This window comes from Neltuma alba, unplaced genomic scaffold (assembly GCF_004799145.2).
Source record: "Neltuma alba isolate B1F8T4 unplaced genomic scaffold, ASM479914v2 tig00010739_pilon, whole genome shotgun sequence".
Classification (NCBI taxonomy): domain Eukaryota; kingdom Viridiplantae; phylum Streptophyta; class Magnoliopsida; order Fabales; family Fabaceae; genus Neltuma; species Neltuma alba.
Genome location: NW_021635566.1, coordinates 1 through 15381, shown reverse-complemented (window position 1 = coordinate 15381; position 15381 = coordinate 1). Strand labels below are relative to the sequence as shown.

The following is a 15381-nucleotide window of genomic DNA, read 5'->3' as shown; positions in this document are numbered from 1 at the left end:
TTTCATATTTACAAAAGTAGAATCGGCTCCTTATTTGCTATTTTTCAAATTAAGAGTCTCAAATCATAATTTTACATATTAAGATGTCTTTATTTGTAATTTTTTGTTAAAAAAATTCATCATGTGGGACTGAAAGTTTAAATGAATTGGTCGTTTAGATTTTTTATAATTTTTTTAAATTTTTTTATATAATGTTAATATTATTAATATTTTAAATTATTAATGATATTTTAAATATTTAATTATTATTATTTTAAAATTAAATTTCATAAAACAATTTGATTTTGGACAATAATTTGTTTAATTAAATTTTTATAAAAAAGAGTTAATTTGGACTTTAATAATAATTTGTCTTATATTATATGAGTTGATATTTTTAAATTATATATATTTGATAAGAGCGTTCTTATACTCATATAACTTGTGATTTTATAATTTAAATTAAAAATTTATGAGTTTCAATACTACAAAATTTAAAATTGAAATTTCTATGAAGAAGAAAAATTTAATATTTTTGTTACTAAAGAAGAGTATACTCATAAAGAAGAACAATTGATGACATAGATGATAAAATTTCAAAAAATTGATGATAATGTTTGTCTATTACATATTTATACTGTTGATGAAACTTTTGGATGTTATTTGTCTTGTTGATGGATATTTTATAATGTTTTTGGATGTTGATGGATGTTTAGATATACTAATGTTTTGGGTTTGTAACTTAATTTTATTCACACTTATGTCTTTTATTAATAATTTTATTTTTTATAAAACATGAAAAAATATATTTAAAAAATTCTATTTTTCAAGTCCACAAATTGGCCTGACCTTATCATTTTAAGGGGATATTTGAATGAAAACCAAACCATAGTTTCAAAAGTAATTTTACAGTATGCGAAGTAAATATATAAAAAAATTTATCTCAATTTATAAAAAATTACTTCTCAAAAGTATTTTTACGTGATGACAAACACCTCATAAGTCGGGTCTAATAAAATGAAGGATTTCTAAAATTTCATCATGTAGTCCTCGTACTTGACAACGAACGAGTGAGATGAAATGAACGGTTTGGATTGACTGGCACGGATCAAGTGATGACAATCTGGCGTTCTCTTAGAGCCTGTCAGTGGCTTCCAGTCCAAAAAAAGAGAAGTCTATTAATGCCAGTGAATTAAAGCAATCGGAGATAAACATCACAGTTCCATACACACACTATCCCATGGAAGCCGTCTGAATGATCTCCATAACAACGATCAGGGCACGAAGCTGCCTTAATCATGGCGACTCAACCCGACAAATCGATCTGAATCCATGGGATCTTCAATATCTAGTTCTCGGGTATGCTCAAAAGGGACTTCTCTTTCACAGATCCACCTCCTCATCATCTTCAATACCCAGAGAAACAATGATCCAACACCTGAGGGACTCGCTTTCTTCCACCCTCGACTTATTCCTGCCACTCGCCGGTCGTCTTCTTGTTGTCCCCCACGGCCGCGAGGATGGCACATCCTCTGTCTTCATCACTTGTAACAACGCCGGAGTAAGCTTTGTTCATGGCATAGCAGACAACACTACAATTGCCGACATCCTCGAACCCACTTATGTTCCCCGGATTGTCTCCTCCTTCTTCCCACCACGTAATATCAAGAACTTTGAAGCAACTAGGGTCCCATTAGTGGCCGTTCAAGTCACAGAGCTTGTGGATGGCATCTTCATCGCTTGTTCCATGAATCATTGTCTTGCTGATGTGAAGCCATACTGGAATTTCTTAAACGCATGGGCTCAGATCTCTCGAAATCGTCTAAAGCAGAGAGCCCCAAATTCGAAGCTCGCTTCATTTGAACGGTGGTTTCCTCATGGTAATATTGAGCGTCCCATAGCAATCCCATTCAGGAAAATATTGCAGCATCATCTTAAGGAGTCAACAGATTCGATTCAATCACCTCCATTTTCAAGGAGGATCTTTCACTTCAAAAGGGAAAAAATTGCTGAACTCAAGGCAAAAGCTAATTCAGAGATAGAGGATGGTGCTATCAGCAACAAAATCTCGTCCTTGCAAGCTGTTCTTGGCCATGTTTGGAGGTCTGTGATCAAAAATCAGAATCTTAACACTGAAGAGGAAGTCACTTACAGATTCCTCATATCTGCTAGATCCAGAGTTTCCCACCCACCAATCCTAGATAACTATTTCGGAATCACAGTGCAATTCAATAAAGCGACGATGAAAGTAAGGGAGCTAGTGGGAGATGGGGGCCTTGGGAAGTTTGCTTGGCAGATGAACAAGGCAATCTCCTCATGCACAGAAGAAAAGATCAAGAGCGACTTTGAAGCTTGGGTACGAAATCCAACAATACGTACACCGCCAGGTGGTACAATTGGGAAGTTTATGATAACTGCCAGCTCCCCGAGAACTAATTTTTATGACATTGACTTCGGCTGGGGAAGGCCGGTGGCGGTTCGCGGCGGCTCAGCGAATGCAAAGCATTGGAAGCTGACGGTTGATGCCGGAGCAGAAGAAGGTAGCTTTGACGTTGAACTATGTGCTTCCCATTACTAGAAGCTTTGGCAAAAGACGCCGAGTTCATGCGCGCAGTGGAATCATCGTCGCCGGCGGAGTTACTAACGAAGAGTAAAGTAGCACGGTCTCGACTGTGACATGGGAGCATCAGTGTGTTTTCCATAGTTGGTCTTTTATAATAAGATAATCTTAAAACTATCCCTCTAAGTGACCTAATTCTTTCATAAGAATTACAATTCTTTGTGGAGGGGCCTTTTCCTCCAAATGTTACCTACAAAAATGAATTATAATAATATAATATCACATATCTCAAATAGGTGAATTCACTGCTTAGAAGACTAAATGCAATTTTTTCAGTCATTTTAGCGCATAGAATTCCAACACAACCTTAGATATAGTTTACCCTTAATTAATACAATTTGACCCAACTTAAGTGATGAGGAAATAGGTTTATATATGAACATCTATATAAAAACAGTGATATATATCATTTGAGCGTGTCATTTTAAATACTTGGCCTGGTCACGTTTGAGTTTCTAAGCCTTCACCTTTTTGCATAACACTATAAAAATCAACAAATTACTAATAAAATTTAGGAACGAAATTTCTCTGTCCTTGATTAATTTGACAACTAAATTTAGTAGCAGAATTTAATTAGCAACATAGGGCCTGTTTGTTTTTGTTCTTTGTTTTCCATCTTATAAAATTGTTTTTAAGAACAAGTTTTGGAAACAAAAAACAAAAAAAAAAAATTTGTTTGGAAAATAATGTTAAAAAAATCACATTTGAAAAAAAATATATAAAAAATTACATTTTACCAGGTGGTAGTTATTATTGGTAGTGATAAGTAGTAAGTAGTAGAGAAGAAGAGAAAAAGATTTTTCTAATTTTTCAAAACAAAAAATAAAAAACACAAACAAAAACAAGAAAACATGTAAAAGTTGTTTTGGTTTTTTAGTTTTTAAAAACAGATTATTGTTTTTTTTTATTTTTTAAAACAATCAACTAAAAACAAATTACCAAACAAGTTTTTTTGTTTTTTTTTTTTAAAATTGTTTTCAAAACAAGAAACCAAACAAGCTCATAATTTTTCCATGAATAATTTTATTGTGACTAATTGTCATGTTCTGATGTAGATTTCTATAGTTAACTTAGTTTGCATGTTTCAAGTTTTACCTCTCAGCTAATCATGCTAAGTGAAGGGAAAGAATATTTGAAAGTGGAGCCACAATCATGACTGGTTTGGTTGGATGAAAATGATAACAAGTTAGGTAGCAAAAACATGCAAATGATCATATTGCCCTTAATGAGTATTTATTGATTAAATTCATTTGAATTTAAAATTTTAATAATCAATACAATAATTCAAAAGATGAATAAAAGTACATTATAATTTAATTAATAAATATAAATATTCAATATGAATATAAAAGTTATTATATATGTTCATTAAAAAATATTATAAAATTGCGTTTTGTTAAGTTAACATACTGAATCAAATCTATTTTATTTCAAAATTGATGGCCCTATCTCATGACAATCATTAGCAATAACAAGACTACATAAACAACTAAATAATATTGAACAATAATGCATCCGAAATCTTGCCAATCCAACCTCAATGAGTTTATTCCGAAAACCTCTCTCACATATACTCTTCTCATCCTATTTATAAGGGGTGTTTGGATACTCTAAAAAATGCTTTTCAGAAGCACTTTTTCACAAATCGAGATAAACTCTTCCACATATTTACCTCGTAGACCGTAAAATTACTTCTGAAACCATGGTTTAGTTTTCATCCAAACACCCCCATAAGGTATTTTTGACATATTGCACATAAAGTTGTGGTGAACAGGTTAAAAAACTGCCTTTCAAGCATAATCTCACCAAATCAATACAGCTTTGTTCTTGGCCGTACTAGTTCAGATAATATCATTGTTGCTCAGGAGGTAATTCATTCCATGTGCAATATGAGGGGAAAGAAAGGTTTCATGGCCATCAAGCTTGACTTGGAAAAAGCCTATGACAGAATCAAGTGGAGTTTTGTCATAGATTGTCTTAATGAACTTGAAGTGCCCGATAAGATCAAGCAAGTCATCCAAGCCTGCATCTCTTCTCCGTCCATGCAAATCCTCTGGGAGGGTGACAAAGCTGAGAGTTGTAACCCTTCTAGAGGGCTCCGGTAGGGAGACCCCCTCTCTCCGTATCTATTTTTGATCTGTATGGAAAAACTAGCTCACATCATCCAGCAAGAAATTAACCCAGGGAGATGGAAGCCTATCAAGCTAGGTAAGTTGGGTCCTCTAATTTCTCATTTGTTTTTTGCTGATAATTTGTTAATTTTTGCAGAGGCTAGCTTAGAGCAGGTGGCAGTTATAAAGGAATGCCTAAATCGTTTCTGTCAAGCCTCGAGACAAAAAGTAAATCAGGGAAAGACCAAGGTGTTTTTCTCTTGTAATGTTAATCATACTAGAGCCTCCAACTGTGTGAAGAACTGGGATTCTCCCAGACTACTGATCTTGGCAAATACCTGGGTGTTCCACTTCATCATGATAGAGTCAAGAATGAGACTTACCACTTCATCATAGATAAAATAAAGGCCAGGATCAAACACGTAGAGAGGCATTAAAAATAACTGGAGGTACACCAAGGAGGGGATCCAGCAGTTCACAGACGACTATGGAGCTGACAGTGTTAGCTGGAAGTGGGAGAAGAGTGGGAATTTCACAACTAAGTCAGCGTATATGGCCCTTAACCCTCAGCTTGAAGATGCTACTATCAGTTGGAATAGGATTTGGAAACTTAAAATTCCACAGAGGTGCAAATCCTTTGCTTGGATTATGATGCATGAACGAGTTCTCACCAACCAAAGGAAATTTAACCAAGGCATCCACCAGAGCGGGCTATGTGATAGATGCAAACAATGTCAGGAAGATGAAGCTCATGTGTTTAGAGACTGTCCTGAGATACATCAGTTCTGAGAAGGAATTATTAAGCCGCACATGCCAAATTTATTCTTCCCTTGCAACTTCTCGAGTTGGTGCCAGTTTAACATGAAGGGACTGGTTGGGCTTGCTGAACCAGGGTGGAAGGAATTGTTCATAATACTTTGTTGGCTTCTATGGAGAGCTAGGAAGGAGTTCATGCACTTAGATATACCCACTAAGTATGACACGATCCTCAAAAAAGCTAAAGCAATTAGAGACTGTATGAGGTCGTCTATAGTGAAACTACAGGGTACGAGAATGAATATGGGTTTGCAACATGTGACAAGATCAGACACTGGAAACTTAGCCAACACCCTTGTAGTAGAGATTGACGTTGCCTTCTTAAACTGTAACGGGTTGGTGGCTTGTGGTGGTGTGGCAAAGCAACAGAACGGCGAAGTTCTTGAAGGATTTCTTCTCAGACTAGATAAGGGCGACCATCTCACAGCAGAACTCTGGGGATGTTTAATGGGATTGAAGCGCGCCTAGGACCTGGGCAAACGAGACGTGATTATTCGATGTGATTCAACAGAAGCTACCAGGCTTATCTTAGCAGAAACTAACAACCTGCATGTTGATGAGGTAGTCATTCGCGAGATTAAGGCTATGCTAACGAGGGATATGAAAGTAGTAATCCAAACTATCAGTAGAGAGCACAACTTTTTGGCGGACGCCCTAGCTAAGAAGGCAATGAATAGCCCAATGGGACTCCAAGTTTTGAGCAAAGAAGCTGTTGAGTTCTGTACAGCTCAATCAGTCATAGTTCAATAGTGTTTTTATTCCGATGTATTAAAAAAAAACCTTAAATTGTATTAATTCTTGTTTAAAATATAACAACTTTATAATTTTACTAATATTTAACATATACACCTTTAAACAAATAGAGGATGAAATAATACATTCATATTAAAAATTTAATATAGTGATTTATAAATAGGACTGAAAAAAATATTTTTTTTCTTTGTCTTATAATTACACAAGAGGAGTAGCGTATTGCACCAACTCCCCCTTTCAAATTCAAAAACCCATGTTGCAACTACTTCCTCATGACTCCCAGGGATTGTGTCAGTTCATATCAACACCACAATGTAAGGTTGGAATTTGAATTTATTGATGAAATTCGAATTTACTCTGCAAGGTTAACAAAATTCGAATTTGTTAAATAAATTCGAATTTGCGTCCTGTTCGTCATCCCTTTCCGTTCACCTCTGTTTTAGAGCAATTTTCAAATCCAAACAATTCATGTGTTGGAGAAGAACCCTTGTCTTTTTTTTTTTTTTTTTTGAGCTGAAGGAGAAGAACCCTTGTCGTCGAACTTGGTGCATTTGAAGCAAAAAAAGCTGTTATACAAACAGTAAACGAAGCTGAACAGAAGAACACATAGGAATATCTAATGGATCTGGACATCCAGTCAAAGTGAAGAATACAACAATGGAAGTCGTCAAAGCTCAGGAAGGCTATCGGAAAGTTCAGATGGAGGTTGTGACGTCGCATTTATATTTTTTAGGGATAAATTTGTCTTTCACACAACCGGAGGTGGACCGGTGCGGATGATCAACCAGTTTAGATTATTACGTTATAATTGGTCATATTTTTTCTCTCAATTATTATAGATTTGAATAAATTTTAATAATGATATTAGTATCAATAGTTATTAATTTTAATTATTAAGAAATCGTGAAGATTATTTAAGTAAAATAGAAGGAAAATTAGAATATTTTACTCAAAATTCTTTTATAATTTCTTTTAAGTAAATGTCTTGTTATAATTGCTTCCACAGTTTCTGGGGGAAAAAAACATCTTGGGTCTCATGAGTGCCTCTTCAGATTCAAGAGTGATATCATATCTTTTACTATTATTATTACTACTACTATTACTACAATTATTCCTTCCACCATTAATTAATTAATTAATTATAGATAACATCCTTAACATTTGAAAATTTTTCATGATTATCTCCCAGCTTTTACAGTTATACAAATAACTCTCCTATGATTAATTTTGTTCATTATTTATCCACACATAACGTAGAGTTTAGTGGGCTATTTGCTATATATAATTCAAAATTGTAGAAGATTATATGCATAAAAAAAAAAAAGTAAATTTAAGGGACTAGATAATTAATTCTTTTTATCTTTGATCATTCGGCACCTTTTTTAAATCTTATTACTAAGTATTCAGGCAATCGACTAATCCGAATCAAGGATTTGGTCGGGCACTATGTGATCACCTCTCTCAAGAGAATAATTAATGATTGAGGGTTATTTGCACAAATTTAAAAAAATTCGGAGAGTTATTATTATTAAATTATAAAGGTTAAAGTGTTATTTGTATATAGCCAAAATTTTAGGAAAAATAACACTTAAACTTGAAAATTCTAAAATAGTCACTTGAATTTGTAAAATCTCAATTTAGGCATAAGTGACCAATTTGGGACTTGTCAATTTACTGAAATGATCATATTGTCCTTTATTTATTTATTATTTTTTAAAAAACCATATGCCCCCACTGGCCAGCCGGTCGCTGGAGCTTCGGTGCCGCCAGCGGTCAACAACAATTTTTTTTGAAAATTTTTACAATTTCAGTAAAATGGTTAACAAGATTTGTAGCACTATTAACAACAGGTTTTTCAGAAAATTCAAAAAGTAACATGTTCACAACTTCAGTAATGCCATTAACAAGTTTCGTAACTCTATTAACAAGTTTGGTATAGTATTTAACAACAAGTTTTCTAGAAAATTCAAAAAAATAGTATTTTTACAACTTTAGTAACCACTGTTTTGGAAAATTTTTACAATTTCAGTAAAACGGTTAACAAGTTTTGTAACGCTATTAACAAATTTAGTATAGCAGTTAACAACAGGTTTTTGAGAAAGTTCAAAAAGTAGTATGTTGCCAACTTTAATAATGCCGTTAACAAGTTCCGTAACTCTATTAACAAGTTCGGTATAGTATTTAACAATAGATTTTCTAAAAAATTCAAAAATGTCATTTTTACAATTTTAGTAATGCAGTTAACAAGTTATGTAATGATATTAACAACTCGCATAACCATAATGGCTGCCTAATAAGTGAAAAAATTTTGTTGTACAACTATCATAAGCAGCTAATATTAAAAACATCTAACTTTATGAGAGTTGTTAATATTGTTACATGACTTGTTAACATCTACCTTTAGGGAGCTTCGGCGACTAGCAAGCCAGTGGGGCATTTGGTTTTTTAAAAAACAGAAAATAAAATAAAGCCTAATATGGTCATTTCAGCAAATTTAAAAATCCCAAATTGGTCACTTATACCTAAATTGGAATTTTCCAAATTCAAGTGATCATTTTAGGATTTCTAAGTTTAAGTGTTATTTTTGTGTCATTTTTCCAAAATTTTATAGGATTTTTTTTTGTAGTTTAGTTTTAAATAAATTTCAAAATGTAATAGAGGCTACAGTGGGTTCATACATTTACATATGATTTAATATGAGCTCCACTTGCAATTTGTAAAGATGATCATTATATTTTTTGCATACCAGTTCCAACATTAAATAGGACGCATTTTTTTGGCATCATAAATATAACGGATTTTTATGCATGTCATTTTATTATAATACTCTATTTAATTAATTTCAATATGTTAAAAAAGAAAGATTAATTAATTAATTATAAAAAATGTAATATAAACTCTCTAAAATACTCGGCGTAACATAAGATAGTATATCAATTTCTAAACTAGGTGTATATCAGAGAAAAAGTAAACTGGGTCCTTATATTTAATACTAAAAGAAAGCATTAAAAAATAGTTTAAATTATACATAAGTTCCATAAACTTTATGTTATGTACAAATAACCTCCATAATCTTTGAAGCTTCAGAATGAACACTCATAAACTCTCACATTTATACGGATAACTCTCCTACGATTAGTTTTATTCATTTCTTTGCACACGCAGCTTAAAGCTTATTGGGATTATGTGCATATAACTCAAACTTTGAGTAGGCTATATGCACATAAAAATAAAATTTAAGAGGTATATAATTGATGGTGAAGTGTTATCCGCATAGACTTGAAAGTTTTGAAAGGTTTACTATTAATTTTTAAAGGTTAAGGAGATTTTTTGTATATTGTTTAAAATTTAATAAAATTTTATATAATTTAAAAGAATAAAATATACAAAGACTTAATCAAGCATATAAATATTGATAAAATGAAAAAAATTTTGGGTAAAAATAAGAAACCAATTTCAGGGCTCATCATTACAATGATAAGCACCATGATACTTATTAAATTTCAATCATTCAAATTTAATATTTTTTTAAAAAAATTTTAATAGGTACATAATCCAAATTAAATGTAATCTTTTAACTATAAGTTTTTTAAAAATAAATTTTTATTTAAAAATTATTAGTTGAAAATTTTAAATCTAGAACATTAAAACTGTATTTGAACGGTTTATATTTCACTGCAACGATGAGTATCATGGTGTTCATCACTACAATAAGTACTGAAACTGGTTTCTAGAAACAAAGTTTAGATGAGTTGGGTCTTGATATCTCATTAGGGTCAGGACATGTCTTCAGACCCATAAAATGCCTACAAAGGTACTTACAGATCGCCTGCTAACAAGATTCTTACATCAGCAATAGGAATCAAACTCATGATCTTATGAGTTATGAACTGACTCTTTTCCAACTGAATTAACTAGTCAATGAACTCTTATATTAATTATTAAGAACAAGGGGTAGTAGTAAAATTGTTTCATACAAGAACAAGAAAACATGATAAGACGCCAAAGCCCAGTTCCTACTAACAAACAGGTACAGACATGACCCAAATGAAGCGATCAAAAGAAACATCGACATTAATGGGAGTTAAGTCTAGCAGAAGAGGTTAGTCCCTCACGAACTAAGATTTGAATCCTACTAGAAGAGGTACCCACATTTAATACCCAACAATACCTCGAATAGAGTTATCTCCAATAGAAGGATATCTATACTTTAACAAAAAAAAAAAAGGAAACATAGACCAAACGGATAATACCATGCAAATTTAAAGTAGTAAAATCAAATACGAAACAGATTCATATGGTTTGAAATTTGAAGAATCAAAATCAAAATGAGGACAAACTTAAAGAATCAAAAATTATATTAACTCTAATTATTTTTAACTAATGTTTTAATCCATATCATTCTAATAGTTGTTTTTTTGTATAAACCATTCATATTTTTTATTGTAAAAGTGGAGTGGAGATTCCAAGAAGATCAAAGAAAGAAGAAAGAAGGTGGATTTGCAACCAATCATGACGCAATAGACAGATCATGATGCCCCCAACCATCAATTGTTTTTTTTACCAGCGCCCCCAACCATCATTACAACTTTGGAAGGGCGGATCCCATTATGGGGCGGGCATTCCATGGGATACCAAAAAAGCCACAGGAAGAATTAGGGCATGTTTGGATTACATTTAGAAACTGTAAAAGTGTCTTGGAATATGTGAAAGTGAGGTTACAAACTGAGTTGGACAAAAACTATTGTTTGGTTGGGCTAACTTTTTCAACCAGCTTCTGGCTTTCAATCTCAGTTGGAAACTTTTCAAACTACAGTTTCAAACTGTGATTATTAAAAATGAGCATTCTAGATTTACCCTCACATTTTCCCCTCTGCCTCATCTCCTTCATTAGTATAATGAACTTTTATTCAGACCAAATGAATTTTAATTTATATTCATGTTTATCCATTATGTATATTTAATTAATTATCTACAATGTGTTTTCAAATTTTTCTTTGTAACAAATATTTTTATTTTATAATTTCACAAATAAACTATTTATATTTTATCATAATAATTTTACGTATTTTTTAAATTATTATCACATTAAAAATATAAAATTTCAAACACTACTATTCAATAAAGTCTATGTTATTTTCAGTTATTTTACAACTAAACTAACTTTTTTATTAATCATCCAAACAATTTTTAACTTTTTTAACTGATTTTTTAAAAACATCTATCCAAACATACGCTAACTGACTTTTATTCTAACTTCAGTTACAAAAGTCAGTTGAGCTAGAAGTCAGTTTTGCCCGTCGCCAATCCAAACATACCCTTAATGGTCAAGAAGGTAGGAGCTAAAAATCCACGGGTCGCAACCGCAGCCTGTAAAAATGACAGGTTAGGATTAGCCTTTGGCCAGTCTTTCTGATTCTTCGCCGCCTGATTCCTCACCTTCTTCCGCTTGAACAGTGCTTTACGAAAGAAGTTTACGCTTGGTTCTGTAGTCAAAGCAACTTCATCACTTTCGTGTACGCATCGGACGGCAACCCTTTCGGGGGTTCCTTAGGGACCGATTCACTCTGCGTAGATTGACTGAACACAGAAAAGGTAGCAGGCTCTCTTTTCCATTCTCTGACGAAGCAATATAATACTGTATTCCTTCTATTCTAAATTACGCTATTATTAATTATGGCTCCCCTGCTCGATTGTATTGATCGAACCGTGGCACTAGGCAATTGGGGGGCGCTCCTTCGGGGCGAAGCACTGAAAAATATGAGCCCGCACTGCTACAATCTGAGGCCGCTGCAACTAATTTTATATATATATATATATTAAAATATTAGGAGGAGGTGGACTGGAATTCTGGAAAGGTAAGAAAGCTGAAGTCCTACTAACTATTACTATCAAAATCAATATTGAGCTAGTTTCAAACAATGCTCCAGCTTCAAATGTCATCACCATTAAATATAATTAGATCGAGATAGTTATTCATTGTTGCATGTTGATTTTATTAGAAAAATTTATATTTGAACTTGTGTTTTTATCATGTTTGGATTTTAGACTTTGGACTTTGGACAATCGTAAATTTGTATTTTAATGTGTTGTAATTTTAAACGAATGCTTGGAATAATTTAGATTATTTTTTATTTTTTTAATTTTGATTATTTATAAGGAAAAACTTTAAAAAAATCTAGTAGGACCCACCAATCGACCTTGGTAGGTTAAGGTTGGCAGAATACCAACTTGTCATAAAACAAACATTTTAAACCCGACCCGTATAGCCCGCAACTCGTGACGGGGCCAACCCGCAACCTAGGGTTTGCCCGTTCTACCAGCCTCATCTAGGAGCTCGGCTGCTGTAAATCCACGGGAGGCCAGCGATGAGTTTAAGCAACTGAAGATAAACCCTACACGCACCACGCGTCCCATGGCGGCCGTCCGAACAATCTCCACAACTACGATCAGAGCACGAAGCGGCCTTAATCATGGCGACTCACCTCAACAGATCGATCTGAATCCATGGGATCTTCAATTTCTACTACTTGAGTATGCTCAAAAGGGACTTCTCTTTCGCAAACCCGCCTCATCATCATCGTCTTCAATACTTGGAGAAACAGTAATCCAGCAGTTAAAGGACTCGCTTTCTTCCACCCTCGACTTCTTTCTGCCGCTCGCCGGCCGTTTTCTTGTTGTCTCCCATGGCGGCAACCTTGACTGTCCTCCGTCTTCATCACTTGTAACAATGCCGGAGTAAGTTTTGTTTACTTGTAACAATGCCGGAGCAGAGAACACTACAGTTGCTGACATTGTTGAACCCACTTATGTTCCTCCCATTGTCTCCTCCTTTTTCCCATCAAGTAATGTCAAGAACTTTGAAGCAGTTCGAGTTCCATTAGTGGCGGTTCAAGTCACAGAGTTGGCAGATGGCGTCTTCATCGCTTGTTCCATGAACCATTGTCTTGCTGATGTGAAGCCGTACTGGAATTTCTTAAACGCATGGGCTCAGATCTCTCGAAATGGCCTCAACCACATAGCCCCAAATTCAAAGCTCGCTTCATTTGAACGGTGGTTTCCTCATGGTAACATTCACCGCCCCATAGCAATCTCATCCAAAAAAATCATAGAGAATCATCTCGAGGAGCCAATAAATTGATTCAGCCGTCACCTCCATTTTCCAGGAGGATCTTTCACTTTAAAAGAGAAAAAATTGCTGAGATAAAAGCTAAAGCTAATTCAGAGGTCAATGATAGTGTCAACAGCAACAAAATCTCCTCCTTACAAGCTATTGTAGCCCTTGTTTGGAGGTCTGTGATCAGAAATCAGAATCTTGACCCAGAAGAGGAAGTCACTTACAGATTCCTCATATCTGCTGGATCCAGAGTTTCCCACCCACCAATTCCAGAGGACTATTTCGGAATCACTGTGCAACTCGCCGTCGTGACGATGAAAGTAAGGGACTTAGTGGGAGACAGAGGCTTTGGGAAGTTTGCTTCGGAGATGAACAGGGCAGTCTCATCATTCACAGAAGAAAAGATCAAGAGCGACTTTGAAGCTTGGATACGAAATCCAATAATGCGTTTACAACGTGCAACAATTGGGAAGTGTATGGGAACTAGCAGCTCCCCAAGAGTCAACTTTTATGACATTGACTTTGGTTGGGGAAAGCCGGTGGCGGTTCGCGGCGGCCCAGCCAATGCAAAGCTGTGGAAGTTGGCTGCTGATGCTGGACTAGAAGAAGATAGTTTTGACATTGAGCTGTGTGCCTCGTACGAAATACTGGAAGCTTTGGCAAGAGACATCGAGTTCATGCACGCAATGGAATCATCGTTGCCGGCGAAGTTATCAACAACAAGAGAAGTAGCACGGACTCGACTATAACATCGAGCATCTGTATGCTTTCCATAGCTGGTAACCTCGTACATTTTCCAGTATTCATGGAAACGGCTTAAGATTCTTACGACCCTTTTGCTATAGTGATATGGATATGGATATGGAATTAAGGTTTGAAAATATGTTTGGCATGCACATGGAACTTTTATGTAAAGCACCCTTGTTCTTTAAAAAAAAAAAACAACTTCGTTATTGAAACAAAAAACTTGCCCCTCAACCCACCGCTGCCACCCCTCACATATGTCCACAATGGAACCACCGGCCACCACCCTGAATACCGATGATCAACAAGGTCAATTCTTGGAAATATGAAACCAAATCACAAAAAGCATCCTTGTCATTTTGCACCCACTAGTTAATAAGAACGAGATCTGACCAGCAATATCGTGAAGCTCACATTTTTGCAGAATTAATGACTTTTTGTACCAGCAGCAAAAGTTGGAGTGTTTGAAGGTGAACTCGAAGACCCAGATCTATACAAAACGAGGAGAACAAAAATCAGATCGAAGGTTGTCATCATTGTCGCGGGAGAAACCATCGTCATCTCGTAGGCTACCATTACCGTCGTTGCCGACGGGAGCCGCGGGCCGTTGCTGAAGGGGGCCTTCGCTGCCGCTGTTGCTGGAGGATTCTCTTCCCATTCCTATAAACTTTTCCTCCTCTGCCTATTTTTTGGAATGAATATAAAAATTTGTGATATATATGTAACAGCATAATGATCTATTTTTATATATATATATATATATATATGATAAATGCTTGTGAGTATTTTATATGCAAGGTAAAATTATGTACAGGAATAAAAAGTTTACGTTTGCTAATTCTCTAACTAAAAACAAAATAAAATTTGAACTAAATCCAACTTAAATATCAAAGTTGAAATCAGGCATACTACCTACTTTCAATTTTTTTTTTTGAGTAAAAAACTGAATACAGAGCTAGATCAGCAAGTCAATACAACAAAGCAAAGAAGCTTAACCTCCTACATCACCTTCGCCTCTTGGTAAAAAGGGGGAGGTTGATCAAGGATCCTAAACTTCGCAATCTTTTTTAAAAACTATATTGAAGGGTATTTTAGCTTTTTAACAACACTAAAAAAATCTCTAATTAAACCTCTTGGACTGATTGAAAATTTATTAAAAGTTTAGGCCTAAATCCAAATTTTGGTATTTCAACGGGATTAATTGGAATTTTTCCTAAGCATAATAACTTTAACTTTCTGAT

General features: G+C 34.5%; 1 protein-coding gene and 1 pseudogene across 1 annotated transcript; both read left to right on the top strand.

Moving 5' to 3' along the window:
- Positions 1-1234: 1234 nt before the first annotated feature.
- LOC114758591 (protein ENHANCED PSEUDOMONAS SUSCEPTIBILTY 1-like) lies at positions 1235-2557 on the top strand. The gene has a single exon (XM_028947647.1). The coding sequence runs from the start codon at positions 1235-1237 to the stop codon at positions 2555-2557; it is 1323 nt and encodes a 440-aa protein (XP_028803480.1).
- A 10137-nt stretch (positions 2558-12694) lies between these two features.
- LOC114758592 (uncharacterized acetyltransferase At3g50280-like) lies at positions 12695-14145 on the top strand (annotated as a pseudogene).
- The last annotated feature ends 1236 nt before the right edge of the window (positions 14146-15381 follow it).

Bases quoted from the DNA above. Each gene is read 5' to 3' on its own strand.
- LOC114758591 (XM_028947647.1), top strand. From the start codon at position 1,235: ATGATCTCCATAACAACGATCAGGGCACGAAGCTGCCTTAATCATGGC.